The sequence below is a fragment of the Salvelinus fontinalis genome, chromosome 35, assembly GCF_029448725.1.
Source record: "Salvelinus fontinalis isolate EN_2023a chromosome 35, ASM2944872v1, whole genome shotgun sequence".
In the NCBI taxonomy this organism is placed as follows: Eukaryota; Metazoa; Chordata; class Actinopteri; order Salmoniformes; family Salmonidae; genus Salvelinus; species Salvelinus fontinalis.
Genome location: NC_074699.1, coordinates 40,352,236 through 40,364,372, shown reverse-complemented (window position 1 = coordinate 40,364,372; position 12,137 = coordinate 40,352,236). Strand labels below are relative to the sequence as shown.

Here is a 12,137-nt window from a genome sequence, read left to right as displayed (position 1 = left end):
GGATTATGATGATGATGTAGGGTAAAACAGATTTCCTGCTTCTTTAACTCTATAGGAGGAACCCCTGTGAGTGCCCCTCCCGTTTCTTCTCCACTGAGCATGTTTACCACTGGATGCTAATTTCCCCAAAGAAAGACTACAAGACGGGGGGGAGGAGGGGAGGCAATCAACATAGAAAAATATGTCCATGCTCTTATTCATTTACATATCAGGGCTCATGCCACAGCAGGCGCCTCACATGTTTTGGGCGAAGGGGGGGGGGGGGGGGGGGGGACATGATATACAATCATGACCCTACAGTGGAAGTGGATCAGGGAAGGATGTTTGTCTGATGAGGAAGGGGATGCTGTATGTATGCATGTACACACCAGACATTTAATTATTGATGGAACCAACCTGATTTAATTATCAGCTGTGTTTCAAAGCAGATGAAAGTCCAAGGGGAATTTTCTGTGTGTGAATTAAACGTGTACACTCTTGTGATGGGAGACTAGCATGCAGGCGCTCTGAGACCACGGATAGAGGGAAGGACTTTAAAGTGGCAAGGGCGGAGATTTAGTAGGTGGATGGAGGAGATGAGTGGGACGGGGGGGCAAAGGGAGTAAGACTGACTGCTCCATGGGCCTGCTTTAGCCCTAGCAGGGGTGTAGGAGTCAGGGGACAGGGAGGGAGGTTAGACCTCTAAGGAGCCTACCTCTCCACCCTCACCAGATGAGTCTCCGTACACTCACTCCATCATATCCCCTGATGCCTGGAACACTAGGGGGGCTCCCTAAACCCTAATCCTGCTCTGTCATGCTGTGACCCCCCCCCAACCACCCTCTCCACCAGATCCGTCCGTCCACTTCAGTTGTTGTCCTCCTGCAGCTCCATCCCTTTATCTCACCAGCCAGAGGGTCCTCAGGCAGAAAACAGCCCCCCCCCCCCCTAAAAAAAAAAACAGACCCATCCCAAATGTTTCATCTTCCACACGTCTCTGATGCCTTAGTTCCACTTTGCTCTATTTTTAGGCTGTAATGCAGTTATTTGGCTCTTTGTTGACGACCAAAGAAAAAATAAAGTGTCTTCCAATGAGTTGTGTGATCTGGCAACACTGTTGGTAGCTGTAGGTTTTCTACTTAATGTTGAACCACTATACCACAAGTCCTTCAAGTTCCCAACCCCTTCACTTGTCCTTGGGTTCCTTTACAATGAGCTGTTCCAGAAAATACTTTCCTTATCTGTGCTTCATAAAATAAAGAATATGCCATGTTTTAGATCCCAGATTTCCAATTAGCTGCAAACACCTGTTGAAATGGTGCAGGGAGTGTAAGAAATTAATATGGAGATACCGAGAACTCATGCGGACAGCTCCAAATCACCCAGAACCCATGAACTCATGTCTAACCTTAGCGCTACAGTGGACTACTTTGCTTTCTCTGTGGCGCGAGCCTCACTGAAAACCAGCTTTAATGCCACCTTCTCAGGAGGGAAACCCCATGTGTATCAAGTTACTGATCTGTGTTTTGTTCCTTGGGCAGTGGGCATTCTGTAACCCTTATAGACTTGATAAGAACTCAGATGCCTCTCCTGTCCCTCACGACTCCTCTCCCGTCCCTCACGACTCCTCTCCCGTCCCTCACGACTCCTCTCCCGTCCCTCACGACTCCTCTCCCGTCCCTCACGACTCCTCTCACCACGTAAAAAGGTGTCAGGAACAGAAACACTTTGTCCTCAAGGCCAACAGGCAGAGGAGGGTGGGGGAACAGAAACACTTTGTCCTCAAGGCCAACAGGCAGAGGAGGCCCCGAAGAGGAGGGTGGGGCAACAGCGTCCTCCTCTTGAACAAGTCCAACGCTTGGCCAACCGACGAACGAGAGGAAGCAAGGGACCGGGAGATAAAGAACAAACGACATGTTTCATCTGCCTCTCCATCTTTCTCGTTCCCTCCCTCGTTTTTGTCTTGAAGACATTTGTCTGTCTCTTACCCGAGTTTGTATCTTTTGTCGACACATCAAGAGCCTCTCCAAATGTCACGAGCTGTCAGAATTCTCTTTCCTCTGATGTTATCGGCTGGAGACTAGCAAGAGAACATGGCCTCTTGAAAAAAATGAATGACTGAAATGGTCTTCGCTTTGCTTCCAGCAGCAACCAATTGGATACGACCACACCACAATCGTTCTCGCTTGATCAGAACCCCCCACAAATGCCGTTTCAGAACATCTCAGAGGAAGCATCACAAATCAGTCAAGAGCGCAGTTTGTCTGCCATCACACATGTTCTTGTTGAAGTTCTATGAAAGCTTGGATGTGTTCATTTAGCTGCTTAACTGACCATGATATTTTGCCGAAAAAGGAATCAAGACATTTCCTTTAAATCTTTTAGCTCTATCAGTATTTTTTTTAACCATCTTATATCAGCTCTCTCCTTTTCATGTGCCATATCTCATCCTCTTCTGCTGAGGAGCATGACCGTCTCTCTTCCCTCTTTCTCTCCTCCCTCTTTTCCTCCCGGAGATAAAAGTGCTCATTCTGTAATAAGCCATTCGTTTAGCCATGTGGCTCTGTTCAGCTACATTACATGAACCCAACCCACAGACAGAAGCAGACACTGTTTCCTTCACTTTTGAGACTAGTTTTACCATTATGCAACACTTGGCAAGACCTCTCACTCTCCAAGTTACATAGTAGCGACTTTGAACACTGCCTGGTGACGTCATTGTTGACCTGAATCCTAAATAACCATGCTTTCTTTGTATATAACAGCAAATGAGATGTTTGAAAGCCCAACAGCCTGCCAATGAGCTAATTGTCCTGTGGTGTACGGGTGCCGAGACAGGACTTCACTTTTTAAAACCCATGGCCGACTTTTCTTCTACACGTCTACCCGTCAGACAGTGGCAGCTCATTTTGCCAGTTATGTTTTCATATGCCCATAAAGTTGACGTATTGTACAACTCGTATTGACATTACTAGAAGCTTAGGCACCAGTTACTTCCCTTGTAATCAAACTTGAAAAGGTACTGGAAATCTTTGTCCTGATGAGCTACACTGATATCATTCAGCTGCCCTGGAAAGTACAGCATGTTTAATAAGATTCTTCCGTTATTAATGGTTTCCTTTGAATCTTTTTGTCTATTTCTTATATGCAGTACCCAGATACCTGGTTGAGGTAGAGGATAACTTTCCTCATTAGCTCCTAATGCCAGCCATTCATTACCAGTGTCACACGCCCTAATGACACAATTCATCTACTAGAAATAGACCATCAGAACAGCTACAGTAGAAATCTAGGATTCTACTCAATTTCTTCCTTACTATAACTGTCCATGGCTGAGAATAGATGGAAGACTGATTGTGACCAGGAGACTGAGACATGTGCTGTTCTCTGTAGTACCACTGAGACTAACATTAACAAGGAGGAGACTGAGACATGTCCTGTTCTCTATAGTACCGCTGAGACTAACATTATGGTTTTCATCTACTCGCTGTATGCCCGGTGCCAACTTGGACATAGTGGTCCTTAGCACGTGGCCGCATGCCAGCGCCTCGCTAGGCAGCTCAGGAGCCTCTCCACCCAGTTGACTGCCATATTTCTTCCCCCTTTCCTTTCCCTTTATTCCTTCCCCGGCAATTTGCTCCGGGTTCTGTCTCCAACAGAATGGTAATCCTCCAGCTGAGCCGTAAAGCCCAGAGGACTGAGGGGAGTGGAGGGGGGCAAGCCCCGGCCCAACGGAGTAAGCTTGGGCGGTATCCAGATTCATACTTTCATACCGACCTTGTGCCAAACCAGGATATTTGGTAATACTGGCACGGAACACAAGGGGCGCTGTTTTCAAACCCCACTGATACTCTGAAATCCGAAGGTTAGCAATGCTAAAAAGTCCCATAGAGAATGCTAACTAAATGCTAACAAGCGCGTTGTGAAGATTTTATACAGTCTTACCTAAACTACACAACGAACTCAAAAATGCTACTTACAGTTTGCTGCACACACATAACAAATATAAGCCACAAGGCTCTTGATCCAAGAGGGGATTCTCTGCAGCTAGATAGTTAACTAGCTACTAAATTAGCAAACCAAATGCACAACTGCAGAGCATTTAGCACATTTTTTGGCAGTTAACTTAATAGTTATAAGATATCTAGCTGGCAAACATTTAGTTGTGAATTCCATACTGTAATTTGATCACCTGGCACATGCTGCACAACAGTGACTCACAAGGCCCCAGTCTTTTGTCCTAGTGTGCTTGTAAACAAACACCACATGTAAACTTCATAATGAAAAATGATGTGACAGGTGAAATGAAACAACACAATCTTTATCTCCTAATGTATTGCACAAGTTGTCTGCAGGTATTTACTTAAAAAGTAGCTACAAATATTCACATTTATAAAGACAAAAATCAATGGTATTGAAAAAACGTCCCATGGCTTTTTCCAAATACCCCGGTATACGGTATACCGCCCAAGCCTAAAACCGTCTCTGACCGAGAGCGTCCTACGTACACATACAGCCGTATAGACACACACACACACACACTCGTCCAAATGGACACACACAACTGTCATAGACATGTCAGAACTGTTTATGATATGAGGGTATGACCTCTGAAAGTCACACGATTAACAGATATGTCAAGTAAACAGTTCCCAATGCTTTCCCGGCAGCAGCCCAGTCACACTGACAGACAGACAGCTCACTCTGCGTACTAGTCAGTAATTGCTGTGAATGATTGCTGTGAATGTCATCTCTGCATTCCGTCTAATGGCTCGTGTCATTACAGAGAAGCTGTAGTGAAATGAACCGGACTTAATGTATTTCCTATAGTTATGAATCAGATGGATGTATATCCTCCTCAGGCCCTCTTTGTAAAATGGGTTTATGTTTATTGAGAGAGATGGAGCCCAAGAATTCCCAGTTGTTGGCTGTTTCTGTGATTGAATATTTTGTTGATGATTAGATTGTTTACATTTATATTGGCGTGTATTTTTTATTATAGGAGGTGAGGAGAATTTTCACTCAATGCCCAAGGAAAATATGTTGTAACTCTGTAGAATGACACTTATTTATTATCTTCCCTCTACTCAAATATACAGGGGAATCTATTCCCAGTGTGTGTGTGTGTGTGTGTGTGTGTGGAGTGTGTTCTCACTTATATCTGTAATATACAGCAAATCCCACACCACTCTGTTCAATATCCAAGGTCATGGCACCGCTGGAATCTGTCATATAAACAGATAGTCTAGTCTCCCTGAATAAGCATCTCCTCAGTGTCATGATGGATAGATGTACTATGGCCAGCATACATTTGCATATAGAGTTGTATTTCTCTATATATATATACCTCATATGTTCAGTTTCCATACATTTTGGCATTGCCCTCGACTTGATTCCTTTGACCTGCAACCAATGGAAATGCCACAGTCTCTCTGACATTCTTTCCCTGTGTTGTGTCTGAGTCGTCGGGTATAAAATAGAAAGCAGATATACCCATGTCTAACCACAGATTGTTCTGAGAAAGCACCAAATGACATTTTTTCACATTGCTGTGGGTAGACTGTGGAATAGCGCCAGTACACGTGCATTAAAACATTATAGGGTGGGTTTGACAGTTGGTGTGGAGCTCTAAGGTCACACTTTGCTATGTAGAATATGTACAAAGTCTAGACTGTATTTTGTATATGTGTTCATACACCATTCAGTGGTGTTTATTGTGTGTTGCTCCCCTCTTCCATTAGAGATGTTTTGCATGTTTAGTCTCCCTCCTTTTGTATTGTGTTTCGTTGTGATTATTCCAACGTGATATTACTGTGTTTTTGTGATTCCTTGTCATGCCGAGAGATCTTTTTTTTGTTACGTGGTTGTTATTTTGTGTGTTTCTTCTGTTTTCTTTTTTGTTCTCCTTTATTTCGCTGTCCTTTCCTTTCTCTTCTTCTCTGTTCCTTTTGGATGCCCGCCGTCCGTCCATCTCTTTCTCCTCTCTTTCGCTGTCTTCTTCACCTTCCATCCACCTGACCCCTACTCATCTCCCCCCACTCCACCCTCAAAGATGTAGCCCTCCCCACCCCTCCTCCCCCCTCACTGACTCCTGACACTACTGACCATGTAACGCCAGGCTCCAGAGGTGTGGCTAACCCCACTGGCCCCACCCCCTCCGCCCCCCGTGACGTTGTGGCCTCGCTGGTCTCCACTCGCTTCATCAAGCTCACCTGGCGCCCTCCAGCTGAGCCCAATGGAGAAGACCTCACCTACTCTGTCTACTTCAATCAGGAGGGTACCAACAGGTAGGGACCCTACACAGTACAGTATTATACACTGCTCAGTGTATTATAGCAGGTAGGCCCTCTATTCAGTACAGTACATCATACACCCTACTGAGGGCCCCTATAGCATTCACCCTACTGAGGGCCCCTATAGCATACACCCTACTGAGGGCCCCTATAGCATACACCCTACTGAGGGCCCCTATAGCATACACCCTACTGAGGGCCCCTATAGCATACACCCTACTGAGGGCCCCTATGGCATACACCCTACTGAGGGCCCCTATGGCATTCACCCTACTGAGGGCCCCTATGGCATTCACCCTACTGAGGGCCCCTATGGCATTCACCCTACTGAGGGCCCCTATGGCATTCACCCTACTGAGGGCCCCTATGGCATTCACCCTGCTGAGGGCCCCTATGGCATACACCCTGCTGAGGGCCCCTATGGCATACACCCTACTGAGGGCCCCTATGGCATACACCCTACTGAGGGCCCCTATAGCATACACCCTACTGAGGGCCCCTATAGCATACACCCTACTGAGGGCCCCTATGGCATACACCCTACTGAGGGCCCCTATGGCATTCACCCTACTGAGGGCCCCTATGGCATTCACCCTACTGAGGGCCCCTATGGCATTCACCCTACTGAGGGCCCCTATGGCATTCACCCTACTGAGGGCCCCTATGGCATTCACCCTGCTGAGGGCCCCTATGGCATTCACCCTGCTGAGGGCCCCTATGGCATACACCCTGCTGAGGGCCCCTATGGCATACACCCTGCTGAGGGCCCCTGTAGCATACACACTACCCAGTGTACAGGTAGACTCTTGCTATGTAATGTTGTGTAGTCTGTAAATGCAACACAGTCCACTCAGTAGAAATCAAGTGATGTAGTATTGCTTGCCTTCTATTGATAGTGTGTACATTAACTGACCTGTTGATAGTGTGTACACTAACTGGGCTGTTGATAGTAGAGGTCGACCGATTATGATTTTTCAACGCCCGATACCGATACCGATTATTGGAGGACAAAAAAAGCCGATACCGATTAATCGGCCGATTTTAAAAATAAATATATATATCATACACACACACACATTTTTGTAATAATGACAATTGCAACAATACTGAATGAACAATGAATACTTTTATTTTAACTTAATATAATACATAAATAAAATCAATTTAGTCTCAAATAACATGAGAACATATGTTAAAACGAACCACCAGCTTTCATGGGTCTTCAATATTCCCAGTTAAGTTTTAGGTTGTAGTGCAGAAAGCAGAGCTTGTCTGCATGGTCCCCTGTCAGTCTGCTCCTCCGCGAAACACAGACCTTATTTGAAGTAGATCAAGACATTCTCTATGGAAGACATGAACGGTAAAATAACGAAGGAACCCCATTTCAAGTTCAGCCGCAAGTTATTACAGGAATTATAACGCGTCGACTATTTCTCTCTAAACCATATACCTTTGACTAATCCGGAAACTATCACCTCGAAAACGAAACGTTTATTCCGTTCCGTATTTTATCTAACGGGTGGCATCCATGAGTCTAAATATTCTTGTTACATTGCACAACCTTTAATGTTATGTCATAATTACGTAAAATTCTGGCAAATTAGTTCGCAAAGAGCCAGGTGGCCCAAACTATTGCATATACCCTGACTCTGCGTGCAATGAACGCAAGAGAAATGACACAATTTCACCTGGTTAATATTGACTGCTAACCTGGATTTCTTTTAGCTAAATATGCAGGTTTAAAAATATATACTTGTGTATTGATTTTAAGAAAGGCATTGATGTTCATGGTTAAGTACACATTGGAGCAATGACAGTCATTGATTGATTGTTTTTTATAAGATAAGTTTAATGCTAGCTAGCAACTTACCTTAGCTTACTGCATTTGCGTAACAGGCAGGCTCTTCGTGGAGTGCAATGTAATCAGGTGTTAGAGCATTGGACTAGTTAACTGTAAGGTTGCAAGATTGGATCCCCCGAGCTGACAAGGTTAAAAATCTGTCGTTCTGCCCCTGAACGAGGCAGAACGTTCCTAGGCCGTCATTGAAAATAAGAATGTGTTCTTAACTGACTTGCCTAGTTAAACAAAGATTAAATAAAGGTGTAAAAAAATAAATTATAATAATAATATTATTTAAAAATCGGCAAATCGGCGCCCAAAAATACCGATTTCCGATTGTTATGAAAACTTGAAATCGGCCCTAATTAATCGGCCATTCCGATTAATCGGTCGACCTCTAGTTGATAGTTGGCTGTTGATGGTGTGTGTGCACAAACTGGGCTGTTGATGGTGTGTGTGCACTAACTGGGCTGTTGTGTGTCTGTGTCTCAGGGAGCGTATCCTGAATACCAGTCGGCCAGGTGAGATGCAAGTGACCATTCAGAACCTGATGCCCGACTCCAAGTACAAGTTCCGGGTGTTGGCACACAACAAGAACGGCCTGGGAGAGAGCTCTGCCGTCCTCAAGGTGGCCACCCAGGGTGAAGGTAAAACACACATACTGTATACTCTACAAACAAACATAAACACTTACACAGGGATACACATGAACCCAGACCACCCCACTGTCGCTCAGAGGACTACAGTCCTCTACTCTCCAGGCCGTAGAAGACGTCCTCTGTAGTGGTTGTTCATTTCCTTCCATTTACTTACCTGTGTGTGAGAGAGGTGTGTGTTTAAACATGGCCTCCCATACTGTGGCTGAGGCAGAAGGGTGTGTGTGTGTATAGTGGGGTATGGTAGGCATGCTGAATTAAAATGCATCCTCCTTCCCTCCAGTTCTCCAATCCGTAAAACCTCCTCCGTGAAACATTGACACTGTATCCATTCAGGGTATACTATACTTTGACACTGTATCCATTCACTGTGTATACCAGGCCTTATTGGGATGTTGTGACTGGAGCGTTTTCCCCTCACAGCTCTACAGTACACATGCTAAGGGCTTCCCCCTCCATGGCACAGTAGAGGTGAACGCCCTCCTATTCATCTCTCCTTCTCTCTCCCCATCACTGTTCAGCCTATTCATCTCTCCTTCTCTCTCCCTCACGGCTGGGCCTATTCATCTCTCCTGCTCTCTCCCCATCACTGCTCAGCCTATTCATCTCTCCTTCTCTCTCCCCATCACTGCTCAGCCTATTCATCTCTCCTTCTCTCTCCCTCATGGCTGGGCCTATTCATCTCTCCTTCTCTCTCTCCCAACACGGCTCAGCCTATTCATCTCTCCTTCTCTCTCTCCCAACACGGCTCAGCCTATTCATCTCTCCTTCTCTCTCTCCCAACACGGCTCACCCTATTCATCTCTCCTTCTCTCTCCCTCATCACTGCTCAGCTTATTCTTCTCTCTCCCTCATCACTGCTCAGCCTATTAATCTCTCCTTCTCTCTCCCCATCACTGCTCAGCCTATTCACCTCTCCTTCTCTCTCCCCATCACTGCTCAGCCTATTCATCTCTCCTTCTCTCTCCCTCATCACGGCTGGGCCTATTAAACCTTTCTAGCCCCAGCGTTCCGCTAGCGGAACTCCTCCCACATTCCACTGAAAAGGCAGAGCGCGAAATTCAAAAAATATTTTTTTGAAATATTTAACTTTCACACATTAACAAGTCCAATACAGCAAATGAAAGATACACATCTTGTGAATCCAGTCAACATGTCTGATTTTTTAAATGTTTTACAGCGAAAACACCACATATATTTATGTTAGCTCACCACCAAATACAAAAAAGGACAGACATTTTTCACAGCACAGGTAGCATGCACGAAACCAACCAAACTAACCAAGAACCAACCAAACTAACCAAGAAACAACTTCATCAGATGACAGTCCTATAACATGTTACACAATAAATCTATGTTTTGTTCGAAAAATGTGCATATTTGAGGTATAAATCAGTTTTACATTGCAGCTACCATCACAGCTACCATGAAAAATAGCACCGAAGCAGCCAGAGTAATTATAGAGACCAACGTGAAATACCTAAATACTCATCATAAAACATTTCTGAAAAATACATGGTGTACAGCAAATTAAATACAAACATCTTGTGAATCCAGCCAATATTTCGGATTTTTTAAGTGTTTTACAGCGAAAACACAATATAGCATTATATTAGCTTACTACAATAGCCTACCACACAACCGCATTCATTCATCAAGGCACGTTAGCGATAGCAATAGGCACGTTAGCGTTAGCGAATAAACCAGCAAAATATATTAATTTTCACTAACCTTCATAAACCTTCATCAGATGACAGTCCTATAACATCAGGTTATACATACACTTATGTTTTGTTCGAAAATGTGCATATTTAGAGCTGAAATCAGTGGTTATACATTGTGCTAACGTAGCATATTTTTCCCAGAATGTGCGGATATTTCTATTAGACTCTCACCTATTCTGACCAAATAACTATTCATAAACATTACAAAAAAATACATGTTGTATAGGAAATGATAGATACACTAGTTCTTAATGCAATCGCAGTGTTAGAATTCTAAAAATAACTTCTTTACGACATAAGGCTTACGTTATGGCGAGATAGTGACCAAAACCTGGGCGCAAAACTAATAGTACACAGTTCGACAGATATATGAAATAGCATCATAAAATGGGTCCTACTTTTGATGAGCTTCCATCAGAATGTTGTACAAGAGGTCCTTTGTCGGGAACAATCGTTGTTTGGTTTTAGAACGTCCTTTGTCCCTCTTGAATTAGCAAGCACACTCGCCAAGTGGCGCGAAGCTCTCCTTCCTGAACAAAAGCACCCAACGCAACACGCCTAACGTCCCGAATAAATTTCAATAATCTAATAAAACTATATTGAAAAAACATACTTTACGATGATATTGTGACATGTATCAAATAAAATCAAAGCCGGAGATAGTAGTCGCCTATAACGACAGCTTTCCAGAAGGCAATTCCAGGTCCATCTTCGCGCTTTCCAGAAAACAGGAAATGGGTGACACGTCATTCCAAGAGGATTCATTCCACCTCAGACCAAGATAAACACCCCATTTCTTCTCTCACTGCCTCTTGACATCTAGTGGAAGGTGTATGACGGGCATGTATACTAATACGTATCATGCCCATTTATAGGCAGGCCCTAGAACAGAGCATCGTTTTCAGACTTTCCACTTCCTGGTCAGGAAGTTTGCTGCCAAACGAGTTCTGTTTTACTCACAGATATAATTCAAACGGTTTTAGAAACTAGAGAGTGTTTTCTATCCAATAGTAATAATAATATGCATATTGTACGAGCAAGAATTGAGTACGAGGCCGTTTAAATTGGGCACGATTTTCCCCCAAAGTGAAAACAGCGCCCTCTGTCCTCAACGGGTTAATCTCTCCTCCTCTCCCGCCATCACGGCTCAGCCGTTGCCCAGTTTCTAGGGCAGTCTCTGCCTTTCTACCTGTGTCCTTTGCACCTGGCACTCCATAATGTGTGCTGGCCGGAGCCTAACTACCCATGGGGATAGCAAAGGGGGCAGCCAGTGCCAGGGACAAATTTGTCTGTCTGTCAGCATCTCTTCTAGGTTATAAATGAAGGTTTAAACTGTTGACCTGATTCCAAGTACCTGACCTGGACCGACCACACAGCATCCCTCACTGTATATATCTTACACACACCAGACACCTACTATATATACTGAAAAATGAGAGCCTCCGTGTACTGCCGGGCATATCTGCAGCTAACACACAGCAAAGGTACATGTTCCTTTCCCTTAGAGAAGAATTGGGGTATTTGTCAGTGAAACGGGGGTGTCAAGTATTTTCCATGTTTGATGGACAAAGGCGTAGTTTGTATTACATATAGAATCAACATGGTCTGTCTGTTAAAACACTGCTATAGGTTCCTTGTGTGTATA

At 44.4% G+C, this 12,137-nt stretch overlaps 1 protein-coding gene across 1 annotated transcript in view; it reads left to right on the top strand.

Annotated features, from left to right (window-relative positions):
- The window catches only part of LOC129834863 (neogenin-like), a 211,934-nt gene that overhangs the window by 162,577 nt on the left and 37,220 nt on the right, over positions 1-12,137 (top strand). Inside the window, exons 8-9 of the mRNA XM_055900197.1 lie at positions 6,032-6,266; positions 8,605-8,759. Coding sequence (XP_055756172.1) covers positions 6,032-6,266; positions 8,605-8,759 — 390 coding nt within the window. The remainder of the gene's footprint in view (positions 1-6,031; positions 6,267-8,604; positions 8,760-12,137) is intronic.